Source organism: Podarcis tiliguerta (genome assembly GCF_965153285.1).
Source record: "Podarcis tiliguerta genome assembly, chromosome: 6".
NCBI classification, from domain to species: domain Eukaryota; kingdom Metazoa; phylum Chordata; class Lepidosauria; order Squamata; family Lacertidae; genus Podarcis; species Podarcis tiliguerta.
In genome coordinates, this window is record NC_139539.1 from 78,298,520 (window position 1) to 78,325,146 (window position 26,627).

The window sequence follows — 26,627 nt, forward strand, 5'->3', positions numbered from 1 at the left end:
ATGCCCGTGCTTTGTACTCAACTGCCAGAATACCGAAAGGCAGGATTCTGTGTCCATGTCTCTCCATCCCATATCTCCATAAGGGCTAGAAACTTGTTAAAATGACCACAAATACAGAGCATCACACCAGAAAATGTTGACCCTGTGGCTATGGTGCAGAAAGAGTAATATAAATATTTATATGTGATCTGAGCATAATGAATATACATCCAAATTTTTTGAATATCAGATCTGACACAGTCTTTCATATGCCCCACATTCTTTCATACGCTTTTGTCTATAAAATTTCAAGATCTGAAAAATGCAGTCACGTGAGTTTTGCTTGGCTGTGCAGATGATTAGAACATCTATCTATCTATCACCTATCTATCTTAAGAGTAACAACAAAGACTGAGTATTAAAAATTCATAATGAAAAGTACTCCCTTCCATAAATGAATTGGGAATAATTTTGACACAGCTATTTGGTGGTATGATGAGTGTTTAACACTTTAGAATTCAAGCACTTTCATAATTCTGAAGACAGATGCTTCTCGGTCTATCAAATAATTGTGTTAAAATTGTTTTTAACGATTTCCTGGTGACATGTTCAAGCTTGAAACATTGGGAGTTGGTATCCTTTAGTAAAGATTGTTGATACCTACATCAGATCTGTGTTGTCACTTTGTTGCCATTTCCCCTAATTTTACAGATGTTTAATTTGAAAGTGAAGAAGGATAAGCATATTATTTGCACAACTCGCCTCCACTCCCATCTATTGTATAGGAAGAAATGGCACCGTGAAACTGTATTAACAGTGAACCCTGTTTGAGGATTGAGCCAGAATAATTTACATTGCAACCCTATGCATGACAACTCAGAAGCCAGTGAGCATAGGATTTCAGCCTTGCTGTTTTAAAACTGCAGAACAGCTGGAAATGGAGCCTATAGATCCCCCCCCCCTTTTAAACCCTATTTTCATTATCTATGCAACTGTGCCATATGCACTGGGGGTGGGGGAACCTGGCATATCTTGCTAAAGGGTTTTAATTTTCAAAATAGACATGGCATGCTATATGCAGTTGTCTCCAAAGAAAAAGATGGAGGCAATTCATCTGTTGACTATGGATTTTCACATCTCATATATTTTATTTAAAGAAGCGTGTTTGCAGACTTGATTTGGAGAACCTAAGTGGCAGGGAACTAAGGGAACGCCTTGGTTTCCACCAGGTGCAGCGGAACGCGGGAGATTTCACAACTTCCACTGGCTATCTGATCTATTGCTCCATTCTGGCCTTGCGGGCAGGAAGCATTTCCCGGTATCCCCTTGAACCCGCGGGCAGCCTTTTCAACATTCAAGCCGATATCTGGCTTACTAAACAGCCGCGAGCGACGAAAGGTTCGCCTTCTCCCTATTTGGTTCCCCCGCCCCGCCATTCATTCTTTATAGCTGAAATCCAGAGCTGAAATCGCCCCAGGCGCACACTTTTATTGGGGGGTGGGGTGTACTTAGGTCCCACTGAAACCAGCGAGGCTTAACTTTTACCGTGGCAGGGATCAGAACCCAATAGGTCCCCCCCCCGAATGTGGACCCATTGCCCCAATCTGTACAGTATTATCTAGACGCGTCAACTCGCGTGTGCGCGCGTACACACGATACTGAAACTCTGCTTATGTGACCTACGCAGCCCCGTGCCCATTGACACCCCTACTGCGACCCACAGAGAAACAACTGTTATTTATTCTGGTGGGGGGCTGAGGGGGGCACTGGTGTGTCCGCGTGCCTCTTCTGAGTAGGTGCCCGGCGGGAAACGCGGCCCGACCGTGAGGTAATGCGCGCGAGGGAGGAGGGGGGCGGGAAAGGAGCGCAAGGAAGAGAGACGCGCAAGGGGGTCCCACTCGCGCCTGCGCCCTTCCCGCCTTCCCCACCGCCGGCGCCGCCGCGGCTGCTACCCTGACTGGGCAATCTTTCCCGGCATGCCCCGCGTGGCGCATGGGCAGTGGCGGGGCCTTTCCAGCGAGAGGGGGGGCGGCTCTGCTAATTCCATTGTGGAGCGGAGACGGCGATATTTTTAACTGGAGGCGGCGGAGAAAGCGGCGGCGGAGGCGGCGAGGCTGGGCCGGGTGGGGCCGAGCGGCGGACGCGAAGGAGAAGAAGAAGAAGGATGCTCCGGGCGGCGAGCGGGCGCTGAGGAGCGGCGGCGAGGGAGAGAGAGGGCCGGGCCGGGCAGCCGGGCAGCCGGGTGAGTGACTGCAAAGAGAGCGGGGTCTTGCGGCAAGAGCCGCCCCAGAGGGCCGCGCCTCCCCTTCGTCGCCTTCGCCCTCTTTTCCTCCTCCGCTGCTCCTTTTTCCCGGCCCCGAGGGGGACATGAAGCTCGGCAGCGGCTTCCTGGGAGGCGGCGGCGGCGGCGGCTCTTCTTCTTCCTCCTCCTCCTCCAAGAGGGCGGCGATGGAGCCCACCTTCCCCCCCAGCATGGTCATGTTCAACCACCGCCTGCCGCCCGTCACCAGCTTCACCCGGCCCGCCGCGCCCCCGCAGCATTGCGGGCTGGCTTTGGCCTCCGCCTCGTCCGCCAACTCATCGTCCTCGTCCGCCGCCTCGTCGTCGTCGTCGTCTTCCTCCTCCTCCTCTTCCACCGCGACCACCGTAACTGCCGCCGAGCCCCCCGCCCCACCGCCGCCGCCTCCTCCTCCTCCTCACCCTCAGGGCATGACTTTCAAGAAAGAGCCGGCGGGGGGCTTCCCTCTCACGGCCTCCTCGTCGTCGTCCCAGCGGGGCTCCTGGGGCTTCTTCCACTCGCTCATGAATATCAAGCAGGAGAAGCCCAGCGACCAGGAGGAAGAGGAGCAGCAGCAGCAGCAACAACAACAGCACCACCACCATCACCACCACCACCACTATGGGGGCCTCTTTGGGATAGCCGGGGAAGAGAGGCACCCCAACCTTGTAGGCGGCGGAAGCGGAGTGGAAGGGGCCAGCCAGAGCGTGATCCAAGACCTCAGCCTCTTCCACCACCTGCACCATCACCCCCACAGAGGAGACTTGCTGCTGGGCATCCGAGGTGGCGGCGAGGTGGGTGTTGGCGGCTCGGATGAGCCCAAGCTTGACGCCCAGGCCAGGAAGATGAAGAGGCCAAAGTCGGAATCTCAGGGAATCAAAGCCAAGAGGAAGCCGAGCGTTTCGTCCAAGCCCCTTGCGGCAGGAGATGGAGAAGCTGCCATGCTGTCCCCTAGCCAGAAACCTCATGTCTGTGAGCACTGCAGCGCTGCTTTCAGGAGCTCCTACCACCTGCGCAGGCATGTGCTTATCCATACCGGCGAGAGGCCTTTCCAGTGTAGCCAGTGCAACATGGGTTTCATTCAGAAGTATTTGCTGCAGAGGCACGAAAAGATCCACAGCAGGGAGAAGCCGTTTGGGTGCGACCAGTGCAGTATGAAGTTCATCCAGAAGTATCACATGGAGAGGCACAAGAGGACGCACAGCGGAGAAAAGCCATACAAATGTGAAACCTGCCAGCAGTATTTTTCAAGGACTGATAGACTGTTGAAGCACAGACGTACATGTGGAGAAGCCATAGGGAAAGCAGGTGCTGGAATGGATCCTGGGCCATCAAACCATAGCATGGGCAACTTGTCTATGTTGTCTCAGGGAAATACAGGTTCGTCAAGGAGAAAAAGCAAAGCAAAATGTGTATCCACTGAAAACAAAGAGCATAAGCCTACTCATAAAGTATCTGACTCTCAGATTGCATCTAATATGACCTTGCAGAATTATGCGGTGGAGATTCCTATAGTGTCTTCCAGTGGTGGCTTAATTGGCACTGGGATAGAAGAACTGCAGAAAAAGGTGCCAAAATTAGTCTTTAAAAAAGGAAACAGGAAAGGTACAGACAAGAGTTTTCTTAACTTTGTGTCACCATTACCAGACCTTCTTGGTCAAAAACAGTTGTCTGGAAAACCAAGTGGCTCTCTTGGCATAGTCGCAAATACCAGTGTGGATGCTATTGGCCTCCTTCAAGCTGCAAATAGTAAACCAGGTCAAATAAGTAGCAATTATGACGATGCCATGCAATTTTCAAAGAAAAGAAGATACTTGCAAACTGCCAGCAGTAACAGTGCCTTTTCTATAAATGTTGGGCATATGGCCTCCCAACCGTCTGTAATACAGTCTGCAGGTGTGAGTGTTATGGACAGTGAAACCCCGTTATCTCTTATTGATTCATCATCTCTAAATGCTGACATCAAATCTTGCCACGATAAGTCTGGCATTCCTGATGAAGTCTTGCAAAGTCTTTTAGAGCAGTACTCTCACAAATCAGAAGGCCAGAAGGAAGATCCCTTCAGCATTACTGAACAGCGTGTGGACTTACATGCCTCAGGAGAACATACAGAGATGGTTCAAGAGGAGAACTTGAGCCCCAGCTCCCAAACAGCTTCAAATGACAAAGCAAACATGTTGCAAGAATACTCAAAATACCTCCAGCATGCTTTTGAAAGAACAACTAATAGCACTGGTTTTGCTTTTGGACCCAGTTTCCAATTTGTAAGTTTGTCTTCAAGCCTTCATAACCATACTTTGTTTCAAGACAAACAAATATACACTACATCTCCACTTGAGTGTGGTTTCAGCCAATCTGTTACCTCAGTGTTGCCATCTGCATTGTCAAAGCCTCCTTTTGGGATGTTGCTTGGATCTCAGCCAGGTTTTTATTTATCTGCTTTGGAAGCAACACATCAACAGTTGACTCCTTCACAAGAACTAGATGATCTGATAGACTCCCAGAAGAACATAGACACTTCATCAGGCTATCAGTCCACACCTCAAAAATTGAATAGCCAGAAGGAACAAAAAAATCTAGAATCTTCATCAAGCTTTCCACTTCCTTCTCAGGAACTAGCTAACCAGATAGATCCCCAGAAGGACCTAGAGCATCGAGCAACATACCAGATAGAGACCTTTGCACAAGCATTTGGTTCTCAGTTTAAGACGGGCAGCAGGGTGCCAATGACTTTCATTGCTAACTCTAATGGGGAAGTGGACCATAGAGTAAGGACTTCAGTGTCAGATTTCTCAGGGTATACAAATATAATGTCTGATGTAAGTGAGCCATGTAGTACAAGAGTAAAGACCCCAACTAGCCAAAGTTATAGGTAAAGTTCCAAGTATGACTAGGCTTGGGGGTGGTCTTAATGTATTAGTTTTATTTTGATAACACTGCCATTGGAATGTTTCTACACGATCCTAATACAAATAATGTAACACGCCCTTTCAATGCAACTTTTCATATTTAGTTTTTGTTAAAGTAATTTTAGATCAGTTTGTATTATGGTTTTTAAATCAGATTAATAGACTTGATACTTCACTTTTTTGTTGTTGTTCATGTGACAGTGTTTAGCAATCAAACTTACCTATTTAGATTGTCAGGGAATAGCCCAAAAAGTTGAAAATGCAAAAAAGGGAAAAAACGAAAGAAAAAAACACACAAAAAACCTTTGTTCCTAGGATTAAGGTTTATTTTAATTGCTTTACTCTCAGGAAAATGTAATGAAGCAAGGGGATTCTGTGCACTGTTAGTGTATTGGAGTTTCCAATTTACAAATAAGTGGCAAATCTACTTCACCATTTAACAAAGGGATTTTAAGACATCAGAAATTGCTGTCTCATATCTGGGTGATACAAAAATTCTGAGAACTTAGCTACCTACAGCTTGTTATAGTTGTTAACATACTTCTTTATTTCTTCTTCTAGATGATGATACTCATTCCAGACTGGTGGGATAGTCTCAGATCCTTGGTATAAGCCTGGAATGATAGCTTTAATAATAACAATAATGTCCACCCCATTTTCCCCTGAAGGCTGTGATTTTATAAAGAGATTTTAGCGGCATAATCCTCAAGAGGAGTTTTAAAGTGCCATTTTGATGTTATTGGAACCCCAATCTGAAATTGCAGTCTTAATTTATATACTTTTTGGGAATGCATTATTTATTAAATGCGGGGTTTTTTTAATAAAAAAAATATCCCCAATTGGCTACCAATCCCTCTCTTCCCCCTACTTAAATATTCCTGTTTAGTGTCTTGGGTCTTTTTCCTTTTTCATCCATTTTCAATGCCAAGCTCACCCTCCATGGTTTGTGATCCTTTCCAAGTTCCTTTTAGCTCAACAGCTGGAATTTTAGAAGATTTACATTCCAGAAGATTGCATAACTTATTATGTGTTTTCCGATGTCTTGTGGCATCAAAAGTTGAACAATTTTTAAAAGGCGAATGCTCCTATTTTAGAAGGCCATAAAGGTTTCCTTAGAAGATACGATAAGAAAAAAATACTCAGTTGTACATAAAGAGGTCCTCCAAAGCGCATTGGGATCTACTAGCTTAGTCAACCATGCCCACATGCAGTCTTGAGTATTGGGGGGTGGGGGTGGGGTTAAGATTACATGTGGCTAAATGATGTGTAGAAGGACAATGAGGTTGGCCTAAATGTATGAACCATGTGACCAATATGTGCGTGGTTTATTGTAACCAGAATCTCCAAGGAATTGTTGCTCAAATTCATGTATATTTTGTGGTACATTATTTATGATATGTGAATCTTGATTAGAGCCTGTGGAGCCACGGAAACCTATAGAAAACTTAGTGGCTATTTTAAAAACTGCTAAAAAGCAGTTGCACTGCCCAGAACCACTTTTTTTTTTGCAGATGTATTTTTTTTCCTAATTAGTTTTTTTAATGTAATTTTGGTGATGTTTCCGCAGATTTTTAAAAATGTACTTTTGGTGATGTTTCTGTCTTGCGTACTTTCTGAAGGCAGAAAAGTACCAGTGGTTGTTTGCAGTCTTATTGTGTAATTGGCCTTTTGCAGGCTTCCATGTATAATAAAGTAATGAACATTGTACAAGTGTAAAACACTTCTGTTACGAAGATGGTGTTAAAAGAACTATGAATTCTTAAATTGTTACAAAATGTTAAAACATACCAGTTTTCTCTTCCCCCTACCCACCAAATCAACCTGAACACTATTTCACCAAATGAACCACCACATTTATTACTAATGCATAATTAATTAAATCCCACTTATTAAAACTTGATATGTACTTGATTATGTATTTTCCATTCTTCAAAATAGTGCTGTTAATTTTCCCTGCCATCTAGGCATAGAGCACAACTTATCAAGGGATGGAGTGTACTTTAACCACTGTGTTGTTCTACTATGGGTTTTTTAATTTGGTTTTTAAGTATTTTGTTCCACAGCGGTTATGGTTTTATTTTCTTTTATATTGTGTATACTGGATAGTGTGTATGTTCTGGGATTGTTTGCTTTAGACTGTGACCAATTAAAAATGCTGTTCACAAAAATCTAAGGAAAGAAGATGTTGTATTATCTATCCAGTTACACCTCTGGCTTTGTTAAGAAAATTCCGTAAAATGTTTTTAAACTAAATTGCTGGAACAATAGAAGGATAACTTGCTTGCTTTTAAAGGTATTTTTATTGTAAAACTTCTTTAGGTGAACAATAAAAACACTCTTTTCGTTACTTTGAGATTTAATTTTTTTTTGGTATTCTGTGATGTCTGGGTTGGAAATTTTCTACTCGATGATGTTATTTTGAATTAATGACAGCTTAAATCCAACTTCTGTCCACACAACAAAACTTCATTTTCTGCTCCCTGTACCGACCCCAAATCTGCTCTGGAGGTTTGGGGGCACCCCAGAGCAGATTTGGTATAGGGGCAGGAGAGGGAGGGGAAATTCTGTTGTGTGAGCAAAAGCTATTCTGCTCACACAGTGACTTAGTTGGGAAGAAACCTAGATCAGTTCTGGCTCCATGGGAACCTGTTGAAAGTTGGGGTCTAAATTGTGGGGTTCTTCATTTGAATCTTAAGTTGGATCTTTAAGCATGTGCAACTAGGTGAAGTGGACGTACAACCTTTCTCAGATCCAGCAACACAGAACTTACTTTTAAAATGTAAAATCCCAGAAAAAGGCAGGGGAGTGAAGAGCTAGATTCAGTTTCACTTGCTTCCCCAGACCCACCATAAAGCTTTTGGAGGTCTTAGTTCTTAGAAAGAGGTTCCATGTCTGCAGCTTCAGCTGTTTGGTGCATGCTTCCATTGGATTGGTGTGCACAGGTTTAATGCCCAAATCAAGAGATATTGGACTTCTGTTTCTCAAATACACTGGGGAATTTTTAAAAAAGTTGTTTGTGATCCATGATATGGGAAGGGGGTCTACTTCAAAAAGTTATTCCAAGCCTTTTTTGGTATGCCTAAAGTAGTACTTACTATCCTACCCAGTTTGCTTTAGTCTGTATATAATAATAATAATAATAATAATAATAATAATAATGCTTTTAAAGTGCTTCACATATAGTATCTTGTACTCTTTAAAAACAACCCTCAAGGTTAGGTCAGCGTTACATTTTTATTCAAAAATATATCCCACCTTTCCACTAAAAACGCTCAAGGTGGTTCCTATAAAATATTAAAGCGATAAAACAACAAAAGAAACTTACTTTTGTATCATGTGACATACAGAAGTAAGATTTGAACTGGGGATTCCATGCTCAGTCTTGGTCACTAAAATTACATCAGAGTGAAATGTTTTCTGAAAAGACTTACTTCCAGAAGCTAGAGTGGCTTAAAGTATTTTTTCTTCAGTATGTTTGAAATAAAGATTGTAAGTCTGGTTGCAAAAATGGCAAATGAAATTATCACAATCAGCGTATGCTCCGAATTCATATAAATGACTACTTCCCAGCTGTTCAGTTGTATTTCAGGATGAAGAGCTGAGCAGAGAACAAAAACAAAATTTTAGAAGAAGAAGATTCACAAGGCTTTTGTAAGGAGCGAAAACAAGTTTATCTGAGCTTTTGAAGAAGACTTTTTCAATAGTTATTTCTCTTCTTTCCCATTCTGTCACATTTAGAAGATAGACTAGCTGCAGACTAACTTTGCAGTTATAGGTGGAACTAATAACTCCACAGTCTAATAACTTCACTGCACTGCTTTGTGCTTTGCTCAAAAAGTACCAGAATCAAGGGCAGAATTGCTTTAAATATTTGGACACTACCTGAAGAGTATATAAATTAGAATAGGCTGGAAAGTAATCTAGTGTGTTCTGCCCTGAGTGAGGTTTAACATTCATTGTTTTACTGGATTTTAGCATCAGCAACCTGGTTGGTTTAAAAGAGGGCAGTCTGTAAGCAACCCAAATTGGAAATGACCTCCTAGGGCCATCAGAGAAGCGGGCCTAAACTAAAATGGTTGTTAGCATTTTCGCTCTTGAATGCTAAGAAAGCAGCTTATAAGAAGGCTATGACTGGCCCAACCAGTGGCCTATTCCATGGGTAGGCAAACTAAGGCCCGGGGGCCGGATCCGGCCCAATCGCCTTCTCAATCCAGTCCAGACAGTCCGGGAATCGGCATGTTTTTACATGAGTAGAATATGCGTGTTTATTTAAAATGCATCTCTGGGTTATTTGTGGGGCATAGGAATTCGTTCACCCCCCCCCCATATAGTCTGGCCCCCGAACAAGGTCTGAGAAACAGTGGATCAGCCCCCTGCTGAAAAAGTTGGCTGACCCATAGCTATTCTAATGAAGCAGTGTCTGGCAGTGGAAAAACAGATTTCTTTGTGAGCTTCACAGGCAGACCATGGTGACAATATCTATTTGGGATTCCAAAGTATTCAGTTCCTGAAAACTGGATTGCATCTCTGGCTGAGCCAATTAGGCTCTTCCATGTATCCATCCATTCCCCTTTAAAAGCTCTCTGTGTTAGATGACATTGCAACATCTAGTGGCAGTGAGTTCCTCGGTATGATTAATCACCTTCAGCCAACGACTCTGGCTTTTTATATTTTGAGAGTCTGAATAATTCTTCCCCTATTCACTGTGCGGGTTCACAAGGCATATATCCAGTCACCAGATTAATTTTAGTTGCTCCAGCTTCACTGTGCAATATTCTTAATGCAGGCGCACAATGACCTAATAATCATCCCTTGTAGTGTTATACAGTTTGTTTCGTCAATTCATTTACTTGTTCTAATCAAGGCAGAATGCTGAAAATGATACAGGGTAAGTTGGAAATGGACCAAAACTTTGTGTAAATATTTTTAAAGGTTTATGTTTTGTTTTAATATTATTTAAGAGAGCTTGTATGCCACTTAATTGTAACTAAAATCTCTAAGCAGTTTACCAAAAAAGTTGTAACTTTAACTTTTAAAACCAAGCAGTCCGTGCTGTTGTTCAAAGTGAATGATAGTTTCTTTTCTGACTTCTTTTCCATCTTCTTGGTCTTCCTTCTCTAACTCCCCTTCTATATATTGCGGCATAAAAATGCTTCACCTGAGTATTCTTAATTAAAAATTTGGCTTTAATATCAATTCCGCGTGATATTAGCCTAGGGGGATTTTAGCTCCGTTACTCATCCCCTGAAAGGTTAGAACCTCTCGTTTTTATGAGATTGCAATCAATTTCTGAGCAGATGAGTTCAAATCTGACTTTTGCAGAGACCCGGGATACATTTGTGCACTGGAGAATGTATTTTTATTTCCATGTTCATTACTATTCAAATCAATTTATTTTTAGTGGTACATGGTAAGCTCAATAAGAATGTTAAAAGGCCAAATATCTTTGCACTATTATGCAGGTGCAGCTAAAGCTTTATGTGGTGAGCTGAAAGCCTGAGTTTCTTCTCATTATAGTGTAACAAAATCTCCAGTGGAAGAGTGTGTTGAACAAGATTGTCTCTAAGGTCTTGGTTGGCAACTCATTTTTAACCTACTGGCTCACTCCCTTTAGAGACCAGAGAGGCAAAAGTTAACCATTTTCTTCCCAGGCTGACCAGCGACAGTGGTCTTGGCAGTGAGTGAATCACTTGCTGTGAGATCCAAGCGAAGGATGGTCTTTGAACAACTGAGCCTCTTAAGGGGGGGGGGGGGAGCCAGGATGCATCTCCATACCAGTTGCTGGGAATTGCAGGTGAGGGTACTATTCTGCTCAGGTTCTGCTTGCAGGCATCACATGGCTACTGCAAGAACAGAGTGCTTTTTGGTCTGATGCAGAAGGCCTCGTCTTTTATGTTGCACTTGTAAATGGGAGAAAGTGACTGATGCAGCTCTAGGGAGAGATGGGGAGGCACATGCAGATATATATGTGTGGGGCTGGCTAGAAGGGCACCATTTACTGACTTCTTGCTTAGACACACTAAAAGTGTAGATCTGCTGAGTGTTGTGCTTGTTCCTCAATAAAGTAGACTTTTACGATCCTAGCAGGGTTAATCTGCATGCAAAAACCTTTCCCTAGACACTGGATAGCTCAGCTGATTAGAGCATGGTGCTGGTAACGCCAAGGCCACAGGTTTGATCCCCATATCAGGCAGCTGCATATTCCTGCACTGGACATTTTAAAGCAGAGGTTGGATGGCCATCTGTCACGGACACTTTGGTTGAGATTCCTGCATTGCAGAGGGGTTGGACTAGATGATCCTTAGGGCCCAACTCTACAATTCAGCGACTGATTCAATTATCAGTATCGTTGGGTAAATTAGGTAATGTTTTGCTTTTCATTTCTTTCAATACAGGGTGCCCTTGGGTAAAGTGCTTCCTGGAGAGCCACTTCATCAGTGGATCCCAGTGGGCGGCAGCAGCGTTCTCAGAGTTGCATCAGGGGCAGTGTTGGAGATTAAAATGGTGGCTGCACCTAGCTGCCTAGCATTGCACTGAGAGCAGGTCTAGATAGCTTTCCATAAAGAGGGAGCCTGGGCAGCCATCAGTGGTCAACTCCAGCAGCTGCCCAATGATGCTAAATGCTGATGTCAGCCCTATTTCAAAAGTCTGCTGTTAGTTATTTATTTATAAATATATATATATATATTTATGTACCACTCTATCATAGAAATGTATCAAACTGGTTCACTGCAATATAAAACCATGTAGTAAAACCATACAGAAAAGCTAGCAAAAGAATTAAAAACAAGCAACAGTAGACCATTTTGGTGGATGCACTCTTAATTGCCTGCACAGACTTGGTGGAATAGAAAAGTTTTCAGCAGGCGTTGAAATGTTTGCCTACTGAATCTCTCTTGGCAGGGTGTCCCATAGGACTGGCTCAGTTTCTCGTGTAAAATGAGCCACACCAACTCTGGGACCAGCCAGAGGCTCCTGCAGATGATCTCAATGATCAAAGTGGGATATAAGGGTTCAGGCACACCTTGCAAGAGCAGTTTGCACGTTCAGGTAGTTAAACCTTATTTTCACAAGACTGAACTGCCTAGATGCATCTGTTGATGCAGACTGGAATGTGTTTCCATATTTGCAAGCGAAGAGTGATTAGTCGCTTACTTCTAAAGCTGAACCATGGCCGCTGTTGACAGTGAAATAAAAATTTCCCTGTTCTCAGACTGATTTTGTACATTGTATACTTGATACTTCTCTATAAAAGTAAAACCTATGGGGAATGGTGTGTGTGTGAGAGAGTTTGGAGAATGTAAAAATCCTCCCCTTACTCTAATCATTTAGATGACAGGAACAGTTTCATGTGATTTTTGTAATTTTAATTTCGTCTCCCCTGAATGTAATTTAAAATTTTATACACACAACTGTTTTGGTCATTAGTATTCTTTTCTTTGAATCTAAAGTGTAACGGTCTTTCTATGAATAATTGTGCAGTCATGCCACAGCTGAGGTGAAGATTTAGCTTCAAATAAATCATTTCCACATTCTTGCTTAAGTGGCTATTTTAGAGTAGGGAAACACATTTTCTATTGGGATGTAATGCTGCAATTTCCTTGACCTAAGGTCTGAACAATTTTTGAGCAATGTAGGTTTAGTAGTTTAACAACAACAAAAAAGAAATATATATATAAATGAAAGAAGAAGGAAAAAAAGGTAAATAAAAGTACCAAAATCTGTAGAACTAAAACCAAATGAATTAATCATCTTTTAAAAATTATTTTGACAGATGGGAAGTTCCACACATAACTTTATGAAAACAAGGAGCAATAAAGTATGAGTCTAAGGGCCACTTATATTATATATTAGGTGTATACCTATTGTTATCAGGGAACAGCGATTCACTAGAGCTGTTTACTTAGCATATTTAAAAGCATCTTAGTCCAGTCTTTGATTCCTGAATTCTGATTCAACAGTGCCCAGCCAATGAGCTCTAAGGAGCACATCATAATAGCATGAAGGCAATATGCTTTTTATTTGTTTTGATTGTATTCAGTAAAGTCCTACTCAGAGTATACCTACTGGAATTAATGAGCCTAAGTTAGGTAAAGGTAAAGGGACCCCTGACCATTAGGTCCAGTCGTGACCGACTCAAGGGTTGCGGCGCTCCTCTCGCTTTACTGGCCGAGGGAGCTAGCGTACAGCTTCCAGGTCATGTGGCCAGCATGACTCAGCCGCTTCTGACGAACCAGAGCAGTGCACGGAAACGCCGTTTACCTTCCCACAGGAGTGGTACCTATTTATCTACTTGCACTTTGACGTGTTTTCGAACTGCTAGGTTGGCAGGAGCAGGGACCGAGCAATGGGAGCTCACCCCGTCGCGGGGATTCAAACCGCCGACCTTCTGATCAGCAAGTCCTAGCTCTGTGGTTTAACCCACAGCGCCACCCACGCCCATATTCTATTATAGTATTTGCCAAAATCATAATCCATTGCATAGTTGCAGATACACATGGCCAGCTGACAGTAACGTCTTGCTGATGGGTTTTCCATAGGCTTCTGGTTAGCCACTGTAGGAACAAAATGCTAGACTAGATAGTACCATGGTTGCTGTGCTTATACCCTGCAGACTTTTCCTGTATGGAGCACATAAAATGGGAAAGGAAGAGAACTATTCCCAAACACTCAAAGGACAGATGGATGCCAACAATTCTGGGCAGTTGCAATTGAGCCACAAATCCTGGGCACATGTCCATCACATGTATGGAAATGAGCACATTGCCCTTTCACACTTACTACGTTTTGCAACCAGAATTGCGTGTGGAGGAAGAAAGGGAGAAATCATTCTTTTGCAACTGTTCATGTCCGTAAGGGGATGATGTGGGGCTAGTAAGGTAAAGATAAAGGTACCCCTGCCCGTATGGGCCAGTCTTGACAGACTCTAGGGTTGTGCGCTCATTTCACTCTAGAGGCTGGGAGCCAGCGCTATCCAGAGACACTTCCAGGTCACGTGGCCAGCGTGATGAAGCTGTGGGGCTAGCCATTAACTAATAAAATTTCAGAATATTCTAGCATTAAATGGTGACTCTGTTTTTACTGTTTTACTCTGTGTTTACTGTTTTAACTGCTTTTGAACATAAGAGACCTGCTGGATTACAGTGATACCTCGGGTTACATACACTTCAGGTTATGTATGCTTCAGGTTACAGACTCCGCTAACCCAGAAATATTACCTCAGGTTAAGAACTTTACTTCAGGATGAAAACAGAAATCGTGCTCCAGCGGCACATCAGCAGCAGGAGGCCCCATTAGCTAAAGTGGTGCTTCAGCTTAAGAACAGTTTCAGGTTAAGAATAGACCTCCGGAACGAATTAAGTACTTAACCTGAGGTACCACTGTATCTAGTCCTGCACCCTGTTCTCACAGTGGCCAGCTAGATGCCTATGGGAAACCCACAAGCGGCACCTGAAAGCAGGAGCTCTTTCCACATTTGTGGACTCCGAGCAACTGATATAAAGTGGAATTCTGTTCACAGATCTTTTGGGATCCATCCAGCCCGAAAACCTTTCAACAGTAACACTTCGGTGGTGAATTGCATGATGAGGTAACAAGTGATACGGAGTCCTATATGGATGAAATTTGAATGTGGAAGAGAACAGTGTGAGAGTCTGCTATTTATTGCACGTGGATTAATCTTAAAAGGAGGACACTGGTGCCAAATTAAGTCAAGTTCAGTATCTTGATGTCAAGTAATCTGTACTAAGAAGTGGGGGGCGGGAACAAGTTATTTGATGAGATCAATTCACAGCTATATCACTGGGGCAGCATTTTTGCAGCCACTTGACTTTGTTGAGATGGAACGAGTTGGAAGTGGTCAAAGTGATTCCACCCTAACAGCAAACATAAGCAATTTGCTTGCTTTCCAAACAGCTTAAAATAAATAAATAAATAGATCAAATCACTAAAACCCTTGTAATGGCTGTCAGGCAAGCTGATTATCTTTTCAGCAGTCTTTTATTAAGTTAATACCTACAGATGCTCCCTCGGCTGATGCCAACAGGTAATCTATTCTGGAAGATGCTTGTTCAATGACTTTTGATGGCTGCTGGTTGCTGGCCACATGTGCTGAACACAGAGGTTGAGTGTTTTGTCTATATGTAAGTGTGGGAGACTAGAGAGAAAAATCAACATAGGTAGGTAGCTAACAAAGGGAAAGGAAGTTTTGGGTTTTGTGGTTGGCTTGATGTTGCCTTGCCTTTTTTTAAAAAAAAGGGGGGACGTGATTTTAAAAATACTAACTATATGTCTGTTGGTTTGCCTGCTTCCCCAAGTACCGTAACTCACGTATTTGTAAAAGGCACAAGTCTCCTGTTCTTTCACCTCACGAGGAAGTTTGCCCTGTGAAAGGCAGCACCCATGAAAATTCCTTTTGTTTGGGGAAGGGGGAACTGAGGGGGGAAACTATCAAAACTGCGCTGATTGTGAGAAGAAATACCACATAAATTATTTCTTGGAAAATGCTTAGTGACACTTAGAATTGATTAACATTTCTGTGCTTTCTTTTGTTCTCATTCAAGGGGGAATCTTTTCAAGGCACCCTATTCAGGCTAAATGTAAAACTTTCAAAATGCCTTGGCCTTGAAGTGCACAGAGATACATGAGGATGGATACATCAGCGGGAAATGGTTTAAAAATATATCAGTGTAAGTCCCCCCACCCCACCCTAGCAAGTAGATTGTAAGTCTGCTGGTTTATCAACAAATAAAGATACAACATTGTTTAGTGCTACCTACTTCTCAAATCACAAAAGTGGTTTTTGTGAGGGCTAGACAATACAGAGCAAGAAAGTATGTTTAAAGATGCATTTTTTCGCCAGATTTTTTCTGACGAAGAACAATGCATTGCTATGATTTTATAATTATGTTTTAAATTTCATGAGCTTAGTGAAATAAATTATGTGGCTTTGCTAGATCTTAAATAGTTTTGTTCCACTTTAGAACCACAGCTGGAAGAAATTAGGAAGACATATATTTTGTTTTTCTTTCAAGAGAAAGAAAAAATTATGAAATTGCTTTCTGATCCTATGCATGTTTACACTGAGTTCAGTGGTACTTATTCCCAATTAAATGTGTATAGGATTGCAGCTTTAATTTCACTACGCCTCTGCTATGACATTCATAATCAGGAAATGTGAGCTATAGTGGCCCAAGAGAGGAAGATTTCGATTTCATCTCCGGTCTGCTGTTCACAGTACAACAATATCACTGAATGCAGCTTCTTTGGTCTCTGCCAGCTCTCACGTTCAACCAGCTTTTAAAGAATGCTTTGTATTCTGGAAAAAAACCCTGGTTCAATCTCTTCTGTCTAGGTAAGGCTGGAAAAAGCACCAACGAGCCAGGTATTGTAGACAATTCTGAGCTAGACCGACCAATTGTATGTCTCAATTTTAGCTTCCTAAATTTATATTGGGCACCATATTTTATTGGGTGTGTGTTCCCCAGAGAAGTACTGTGCGCTTGCATTAGATCTGCACCCTCTGCTATTGACTTTTGGCTTATTCATTGCAAGTTTTGAAGCCGGGCTCAGGGCGGCTAACAACAATAAAATAACACAACATTCTAAAATCATTTCATTATAAAATTAATTCAAATCAAATTGATGGCAACCATTGGGCTAGAGTTCTGTGAAGATTGGCAAAGGAGGGAGTCAGGCTGTGCCCTGGCCAAAGGCCTGGTGGAACAGCTCTGTCTTGCAGGCCCTGCGGAAAGATGTCAACCATAGATTGGTTATCTGCACGTTCGGCTGCGTAAATTTGATGGTGCGCCATGGAGATTAAGACTATATTCTTTTGCACACCTACCCAGCAGCAACAAGCACGGGGAGACCTTTCTCTCCTTAGTAAAGATTAATGGGATTGGGCTGCACAAATTATCTCTGATGACTCAGACATAATTTTGCAGTGACCAAGCTCTTGCGGATTAACAAAGCAGAAAAACAAAAACACCAAAAGAGGCTTGCTACAGCCCTGTGCCTTGAGGTCACTGCTCAGTGTTGCATCATCTGCATTGCTGTGGGATTATGTGTACTTTCAAATTAAGAAGAAAATGGCTAAAGTGAGTGCCAGTCTTTCACTTTTGCGCAGATGTTATAATTACATTTCTATGTTAACTATGTGGGAATAGGAAGTTATGCAAAACGAATGGTTTTACTCAGAGTTGAGTATCCATGGGAAAGGGCTATAGCTCAATGGTACAGCAACTGTGTTACGTGCAGAAGTCAAATTTCCAGCATCTCCAGGTCACAGATGCTGCCAGCCTGTGTAGACAATATTGAGCTGGATGGACCAGTGGCCTGACAGCTTTCTGTGATACATGGAAAAACGTCTCTCATTCTAGTACAGAAGTGGTGTGTGTGCATGCAGTCATCAGATTGCAAACAACATTCTCCCCCGCTTTGGAACAAGAAATTTACCTTCGCCCATATTTGTGAGTTTCCTAAATTTGTGATTCTCAGAAAGAGAGGTACATGTGTGTCCCTGTGCACTTGTGTGTGTTCAAGGAGAGGAGGTTTACCTTGACCTCCCCTCCTCTCAATGCATCAGCGTAGCTTTTGTTTTTTGTTTTGTATTTCTTATTGAATTGAGAGCCATTGTCAGGTGTGGCATATATCAGATGGGGTGCAGAGATCTCAATCAGGACAAGATTCTCAGAAAGGGTTGACTGGCTTGTACTTGGATAAATAATGAGATTAAATAGTGAAACGAAACAAAAATACCACAGTGTGTTTTGAGAGCATTTGTTGAGGTTCCATTTTTAGGACTCAAGCCTCCCAAAGAAGGATATAGCAATGCTAGCAGCACAGATCATTCAATTCCCCCACTCCCACTCCTCTGCCCAGCTCAGAAAAGGGACTAAAGTCTCTGGCATGTATTCTTCCTTCATACGTCTAAATAATGGTTTCTAACAACTGCCATTTAGTGTATTTTAGCCAAAAATGTAAATCATCTTAAGAAAAAAAATTAGATGTACCATATGGAGATTGGTGTAATTCTTCCCCGGCCTCTCTAAATGATGCTTGTGACTGGTGTAATACAGTTACTAACTGTGCAAATCTATATATGTCTGCTGGAAAGTAAGGCACATTGAGGTCAATGAGACCTATTCCTAGGCACGTCAGGCTACAATTCAGGCTAAGAGAGTGTGTTGGGAAAGGCCTAGTTCAGATCACATCCCAAAATAAATGAATGACCTTAGGTAAGCCTCGTTCTTTCCACCTCAGCCATTCTGTACCATACTTTTAGTCTGCCTTCCAGGACTGTTGAAAGCACCGGGCCGTTAAACTATCCAGAAGCAGTTGTGAGCATGAGATGTCTGTCCCTTCCTTTCCAGTATTCTTACTGAGGGATTGGGACACCTCATATATGTTCGTTCTTCACAATGTCTACGCAACATCATTGGGATCAAAATGGCAGCCTGATGCTGAAAGTCCATCAATGTAGGCTCCACAGGCAGACCTTCATGGGGAAACCATTTCATAAATGGGGTGTTACAACCAAGAAGGCCCTCTCTCCAAGTGTCATCTGCCATTATCACTTCAGACAATAAGACACCTAGAGGAGGACCTCCAGTGATTACCTGAGGACATAGGCAGGCACATGTTGGTGTTGACAAGCCCTCAGGTATCCATGTACAAAACCATAAAAGTACTTCCCTCTTCCTTTCAGCCATTTTTTGGGACTGGGGAGGAAGTTTGGGAACCACTAGTGTCAATGCTAATTTCCACTTCCCACATTCAAAGCCAATTCTTTCCCTCAAAGAATTCTGGGCACTGTGGTTTGTGAAGGGTTGCTGGAATTGTAACTCTGTGAGGAGAAAACTCTAGCACCCAGAAGTATTTGAGAGGAAAATGCACTTTCTAACATTTCAGATTTCAGAGGGGCAGACAGATTTTAATCCACGTAGTAGAAAGATTCAGCAAATCCCAAAGGCCCTCTCTTGGATTATATTCAAGATTATATTGCAAATAAATAAAATATAGGGTATTTTAAAAGGGCATTTGTTGTGACTATTTTCTTTTCTGCTTCACAGTACATATAATAATGTTATTAGTTACATGAAACTTGAATTATTATTTTTTATCTGGCTTGTCACTTCTCATCTAGATCCCAACCTTTTCATGAAGATAATTAAGAATCTTGTGCAAAGACATCCAGTCTGTGACATCTACATATTATTAGCATCATAACATAGTTTTCAATTAATTTTTTAATTTTTTTTAAAGTTGTGAGGTAGGTTTTCAACCCTGATTAAGTATTCCTGATTCATGCATGATTCCTGGGAAATCTCTGTGGCTGAACTTGTGCAATTGCCACCTCTTGGGTTTGTTTTTCAATTATGATCTCTTTTCTCCATTTTATAGCTGCAGCCATTCTTATGTTATCATAGTGATTTATCTGCTCAGGAATTCTGGTGTGTTTTTTTTTATCTGCTGATTGCTTTAGTGAATTCTATCATAAAGGTGATGACACAATGTCAGTTGACTGGCTAACCTAATCATTAGATCTATAGTAACACTATAGTTTGTTTTTCTAGGCAATTGCTATGTTAATTTGCCCCACTGTCAACCTACAGAAGGTGGAAATAACAGGGTATGACAACTGCATTACTTCAGCAGCATCATAAACGAGAGTGGCAGCTGGGAATGCTTAATAAACAGTGTACATTTTAAAATAGTCCAGAGAAGAAGAAAAATTCCCTTTTGCAATAGTTACAACTTTTATAAATAGTGTTGCTCCTTTTTACTTGCCCTGATCTCAGGCCTGAAGCATACAAATGAAGCTTTTACCACATCTCCAACACCTGGAAGTTTGACTGCTTCCCCTGCCAGCTTGCTGTTTAAAAGCACAGGGACAGAAGTAAACATTAGTTGGAAAGACTAGCTAAGAAAAAACACAATAGAGAGCAGGATTTGTTTTCTTCCTCGAATTAAATTATTCTGTAGATTTGCAGGTAACACTAAGTGTTTTTTAATACTCAAATGTACCTAGTTTGAGGTTTGCTCACATTTGCTGCCTATTATTATTATTATTATTATTATTATTATTATTATTATTTAGCCTGCACTTGTGCTTTTAACTGCAACATGACATGCAGAAATTATGGCAGTGAAGCTTTCATAATCCCTTCATCTTCCTTGCAGGAAAAGAACAGCCTGCTGCTGTTCAAGCCATAGGATCAGGAAGAATAAAAAAAGTTTGTAACTCTTACTGTTTATGCAAGCTAGACAGTGAGACTTAAGTGGGTACTTGCATTTTTTCCCTTTTTCTTTACTTCTCCTTCAGAAATCTAATATGCAGGATAAGGTTTACCCCCCTCCAAAATGCATGTTGCCCTGTCTGTGCCCACCCAGTAGTTTTTCCTCGTGCCACCACTGTAATTCTGACCACTCAACTCAAGCCTTCAATTTGAAGGAAGGTTGCAGGATTTTATATATATCTATATCATCTATATCTATATCAATATCATCTAGGAGACGTGGGTGGCGCTGTAAGTTAAACCACAGAGCCTAGGACTTGCTGATCAGAGGGTTGGTGGTTCGAATCCCAGTGACGGGGTGAGCTCCTGTTGCTCGGTCCCTGCTCCCGTCAACCTAGCAGTTCGAAAGCACGTCAAAGTGCAAGCAGATAAATAGGTACCACTCCGGTGGGAAGGTAAATGGTGTTTCCATGCACTGCTGTGGTTCGCCAGAAGTGACTTAGTAATGCTGGCCACATGACCCGGAAGCTGTACGCCGGCTCCCTCGGCCAATAAAGTGAGATGAGCGCCGCAACCCCACAGTCGGTCCCGACTGGACCTAATGGTCAGGGGTCCCTTTACCTATATCTATATATCTATATCTATCTATCTCAAAGGGCACAAACCAGTGTGTAGTAGTATTTAGAGTGCTGAACTAGGATCTGGGAAACCAGGGTTCAGATCCTCACAGGGTGACCTTGGATAACTGGGTGACCTTGGACCAGTCACTGCCTCTCAGCCAGCCTACCTCACAGGGTGGTTGTGGGGATCAAATGAGGAGAGGGAGAACCATGCGGGCCACCTTGAGTTCCTGGGAGGGGAAAAAGGGTGGCATATAAATGAAAATAAATAAATAAATCGGTGCGAGATTCAAACTCTTTGGAGTTCCTACCTAGGTACAAGTTGAGTTCTTTTGTTTTCCAAATTAATATGGGTGTAACTGTCATGGAGCTGTCTATAGATACAGTGAATATAATATTTCTGTGTTTGCTTTCCTTTTACCGCATGTGATGCCTCTCTCACTTTTGCATCTTAATCATGGTTGTGGTTTTTTTGTGTTATTTGCATTATGTCTTCAATTCACTGCCTACCCCAAACAAATGAAAACCCTGATCATTATTAAAGCAGCAACTTTCATGCAACCTTCTTAAAGAGTTATTCTTTCTCTGCAGGGCTTAAGTATATGTCCTAAGGCATTCTTTTCGGTTTGCATGTTAACTCATTGAATTACTAGATTAATGCAAAGAAAATGGCTCCCATCGAAACTCCTCAACATCTCTGAAGATCTCCGTGGACATTCCTCCAGGGCCACCGAACTGATTATTATTAGTACAGAATACCACTTCAACTTCAGTTGCTTCACTGAAGAAATCCTTTGCACGTATGTTGTTGCCAAAATCTTCTTCCCAGAGACATGACCCACCAGGCTTTGTCTGAATATAAAACAATGGCAGGTGCATGTGAAACAGAAGTAGTGTGTGTTCATTGAAACATAATGCAGGGGCCGCTGAAATGTTTTCCGCAGCAGGGGGGGCACAGCTGCAGTTTATCAGGGCAACTTGCTGCCTCATATTCCATGTGGGAATGTATCATCAGTGCCACGTAAATCTTAGCAATCTGCTCATCCTTAATTAGCGGGCATTAATTTCAAGCATTTGCCATGTTAAACTGACATGTTTGTACTCTTTTTAAAGTGTCAGAGTATGAAAGATTACATAGGAAAATCTCTGCCAGCTATTGTAGCAAACTATCGCTTGTTACCTAGAGTAGATTCAGATGACTGGAGCTTCAAAGTAACCAGCTTAGTAAGAGCTTAGCATAGGTCACCTGCCCTGCGGGGAGGGGCAAGGTAGGTACCTGTACTCAACCATGCATTTAAGCTCAGGGTTACTGCAGTGGTCACAGTAACTGTGTAGCCCGTTCACTCACACCAAAGGACTACAACTTTAATAATAATAATAATAATAATAATAATAATAATAATAATATCTTTATTGTCATTGTACAACCTGTGCACAATGAAATTAAACGAGCCTCCCCCCACAAACATTCAATCTCTTATTGAACACCACACCACCTCGCAAGCCAATGTTATTTTCCGTTCAGCAGCCTAACAGCCCATGGATAGAAGCTATTTTTTAACCTGTTGGTATGGCTGATTATACAGGGACGTGGGTGGTGCTGTGGGTTAAACCACAGAGCCTAGGACTTGCCGATCAGAAGGTCGGCGGTTCGAATCCCCGTGACGGGGTGAGCTCCCATTGCTCGGTCCCAGCTCCTGCCAACCTAGCAGTTCGAAGACACGTAAAAGTGCAAGGAGATAAATAGGTACCGTTCTGGCAGGAAGGTAAACGGCATTTCCGTGTGCTGCTCTGGTTCACCAGAAGCGGCTTAGTCATGCTGGCCACATGACCCGGAAGCTGAACGCCGGCTCCCTTGGCCAATAAAGCAAGATGAGCGCTGCAACCCCAGAGTCGGCCACAACTGGACCTAATGGTCAGGGGTCCCTTTACCTTTACCTAACTTAGGCTCATTAATTCCAGTCGGTATACTCTGAGTAGGACTTTACTGAAATTAAAGAGGTGATGGCCAGGGTGTGAGTCATCCCTGAGAATTTTTCACGCTCTCCTAAGGCAACGATCCCTTGCGATGTCATCTAGCGGACTCAAGGGACAGCCCATGATACCATGTGCTGTATTCATCACCCTCTGTAGAGACTTTCTGTCTGTGGCTGTCAGGCCAGCATACCACCCCTGACTGCTGGCTGGGGCTGCTGGGAATTGTAGTCCAAAACATTGGGAGGGCACAACATTGCACACCACTGCTTTAAATGTTAAGGCCAGGAATGGAACTTGGGACATTGTGCATGCTAAATTTGTGCTCTACAGCTGACCTTTGCAGAGCCAACCCTATCATTAGGCAGAGTGAGGCAACCATCTCAAGAGGCAGATGTTCAAGGGCAGCAGGAACAGCTCTTGAGCCCCCAGCCATGGCCACTCCTGGACCTCCAAATTTGGCCCGCTGTCTCAGCTTTGATGAAGGATCCTATCCAGGATTCCTATTTACTGTGGTATCTGGCACCTTGTAGTAAAGGGCAGGTAATAACAACAACCATCATTAATAGCCCATGTGGAAGTGTGATTCAATCAAGTTCTCTTATTTTATTTGTTGGTGGTTTGGCAAAGCTCCCCAAGGAGCACAGAAAGAAATAGCAAAATACAACAATAACGATAAAAAAGATCCAATAAAATGAGAACACACTTACATCAGTTACTCTGGAGCTCATTCTGTACACCAGGGTTTCCCAAGCTTGGGAATCCAGCTGTTTTTGGACTGCAGTTCCCATCATGCCTAGCTAGCAAGACAGTGGTCAGGGATGATGGGAATTGTAGTCCAAAAACAGCTGGAGACCCAAACCTGGGAAACCTGCTGTAGACAGTGAAGGCTTGTCCTTTAGGGCAAATGGGGCACTGCCCACTGGCCCACTTTCTTGCTTGAATCCAGCCCAGGTCAGCTTCCTCCTCCTTAGTTTCAGTGTTGCCATTATCAGAAAATAATAGGAGGATGGGGCAAAATTTAAAGTAGTTGGCTCAGGATGCACCTACTGGCCTTTCAGCCTTCACCCTCCAAGTGGCATTGGCCACCACTGGCTGTAGAAAACATTCTGGTTCTCCTGATGAAGTTACTTTGATTATAAGTCTCTCCAGCAATACCTATTTTAAAAGCATTTGATGTGAATTTCAAGACATTTATTCTGAGAACTCAATCTATTGCTAGGCCCTGTTTAGTTAAAGGGTCAGCATGTATCTTTCATATAATTTTCTTAAGCTACTAGTGAAGAGACAATGATAAAATAATTAAATTCATTCGAGACTGCAATGCTGCAAGACTGTTTTTGGAAATTAGCCCTATTCCATGGAAGTCAGTATCTACTTCTGAGTAAACCTACATATGGTTGGCTAAACAGGATAATAGTAGAAATGTAGCATTAGCATGAACAATTAGATTTTTTAATATGACTGCTGCCCCTTGAGCCATCAGGATGCCTTCTGGGGAATATGTAAAGAATCTTCATGAGTTTGGAATTTCTTATTTATGTATAAGTTTAGGCATGAAATCAATTACTTGCAGAATTGGCGTGTTTGATTTGGATGATATGTATAATAAGTTTGAGAATATTGCTTTTGAATGCGAATGGCACAATTAATTTCTTCATTTAATTTCTCTAACTTAGGTTACCAAAGTTCGTTCTCGATCAAATCTGGCTAAGCACAATAGTCTGGTCTGCAGAAAGCTGCAACTGAAGGGGGTGGAAACTGTTCCTGCAGGTAGGGAATAAGGATTGAATGCTCCCTGCAAACAAACAAAAAAATCCCCACACCCTCCTTGCATATAGAAAACCAACATGTCTACATTAAAATTAAAATTATTATTTTTATTAATCAGATTTATATACTGCCTTCGTCAAAAGATCTCAGGGCAGTACACAAGATAAAACCTAACAAGATTTTAACCTAACCTTCTCCCAAATTTTCTGTGAATAGTGATTTCTTGCTGTCTCCACTGCCACCATCTAGACTCTGAAGTATTACAGTATAAGGATAATATCAATACGTTGCTCCTTTTCTCTATTCCTGCACAGCTTTGGGGTCCATTCTGGAAGCTTTCACTTCCATCATTGATTAACCACAGCTTGTTGTGTCAACTTAACCAACAAACTGTGGTCAAGATGACCTATGGTTTATCCAGCTTATTTTATGCAAGCCGTAATTAACATTAGCCACAATTGGTCAAGGTTCGGATGACACTAGTTAGCATAATATGAAACCTAAAGCTCCTGAGCTGCTCTATTGTGGCCATGGCAGAGGAGGAGGGGGCAAGCCTCAGGCCATCCAAACTTCCTCATTGTGTGACTTTCAAACTCTCTCATTAATTGCCTCACTGTTTTAAATCTCAGATGATAAAGTCTCTATGAGGCGACTTTATTGACTCATTTTCACAATGAAAGCAGTTTGTTTGACATTGCTCCTACTGGAAAAGGGATGAGGTTACAAGCACCTTAGAAAAAAAGAATCCCATTTCAAAAAGATGTCATAGTCTGATGTCATAACGGCAGCAGTTTTTTTTGTAATATGCAAAAATTAATTCAGTCTAATGTCTCCTAATGAGCAAATGAGATGGGTCAAGTCATCACAAGAGAGTTTTTGCTACCTCCTTTTTAAAACTTGTGAAGGAGGCCTTAGAAGTCATTCCCTTGCAAAATGAGAGTAGTGGTCTTGCGTCAGGAATACTTTTATTTCATGCTTTTGGAAGAGCATGTTAGGGTTCATAGAGCTTTGCCCTGCCTTTGGCATCTAAATCCTATGCAAAAACATGCAAAGTTGGGGTTTCAAGAAACATCTCCAAACTCCCTTAATCCTTCCATCGACAACTGCACTATTGGGTTACACAGTTTTAATCCCAGAGGAGTTGTCTCTTGACATTAAACTGTCCAAATAGTATTTATATCTGCTGCTGCCTTGCAAGATCACTTAACCCTGCACAGCAGTTTAAAAGTAGTTAATGACAGCCCCAGCTTGACTTGCCCCTTATGAATGATCACATAAGTTCGACCTGTGCTGTCATGGTTTATGGAGGAAGGCAGTTTGTCCATTGCCTGCTGCTTCAGCCCCAGCAGGTAATTTGAAATGAAATGAGACAGTTTCTACAAGCAGATTGATTTGGGAATCTTGCCTGTTCTTCCCTTTGACCCTTGACAAGTTGACACTACAAAGATTGTGACTTTAAAAAATGATTGGGTGCAAATACATTTAGGTAGATGATTTACCGCGTGTTAAAGCAAGGACGTTCAGAGTGAAGCTGTGAGGGAAGGTAATTGTGAACTTTAACAACTCATGTTTTATGTTTCTGTTTTTCATTAATTATCTGACCAGATGAATCTACTGATAAAAAGTGTACCGTGTAGTATCCAGCAGGGTCCAGTGGAAAGACTTCAGAAGCCAAGAGCAGATCATTAGCTAATATGTGGATCTGTGAGTGGACAATTAAAACGCTGCTATAGTTGTTGTCATAATCCTGTTGAAGCTTGTTGCATTTAGTCAGTTGGAATAGATAGCAAAACTGAAAAGCAAGGGTTAAGTCCGAAGGCAATGTACCATGAGTTGCTATTTGAATATATGGCTC

At 42.3% G+C, this 26,627-nt stretch overlaps 1 protein-coding gene and 2 long non-coding RNA genes across 3 annotated transcripts in view; all 3 read left to right on the forward strand.

Moving 5' to 3' along the window:
- LOC310679779 overlaps positions 1-15,852 on the forward strand; it is a 32,864-nt gene extending 17,012 nt beyond the window's left edge. The window contains exon 4 of the long non-coding RNA XR_014512528.1: positions 15,729-15,852. This is a non-coding gene — a long non-coding RNA (uncharacterized lncRNA). The remainder of the gene's footprint in view (positions 1-15,728) is intronic.
- On the forward strand, positions 1,973-7,513 carry ZNF281 (zinc finger protein 281). The gene has a single exon (XM_083446667.1). The coding sequence runs from the start codon at positions 2,347-2,349 to the stop codon at positions 5,131-5,133; it is 2,787 nt and encodes a 928-aa protein (XP_083302793.1). The 5' UTR covers positions 1,973-2,346; the 3' UTR covers positions 5,134-7,513.
- A 5,529-nt stretch (positions 15,853-21,381) lies between the features above and the next one.
- LOC310679763 overlaps positions 21,382-26,627 on the forward strand; it is a 149,031-nt gene continuing 143,785 nt past the window's right edge. Inside the window, exons 1-3 of the long non-coding RNA XR_014512508.1 lie at positions 21,382-21,825; positions 24,679-24,772; positions 26,378-26,476. This is a non-coding gene — a long non-coding RNA (uncharacterized lncRNA). The remainder of the gene's footprint in view (positions 21,826-24,678; positions 24,773-26,377; positions 26,477-26,627) is intronic.

What these genes read in the sequence shown, in the direction of transcription:
- ZNF281 (XM_083446667.1), top strand. Translation starts at nt 2,347, where the DNA reads ATGAAGCTCGGCAGCGGCTTCCTGGGAGGCGGCGGCGGCGGCGGCTCT.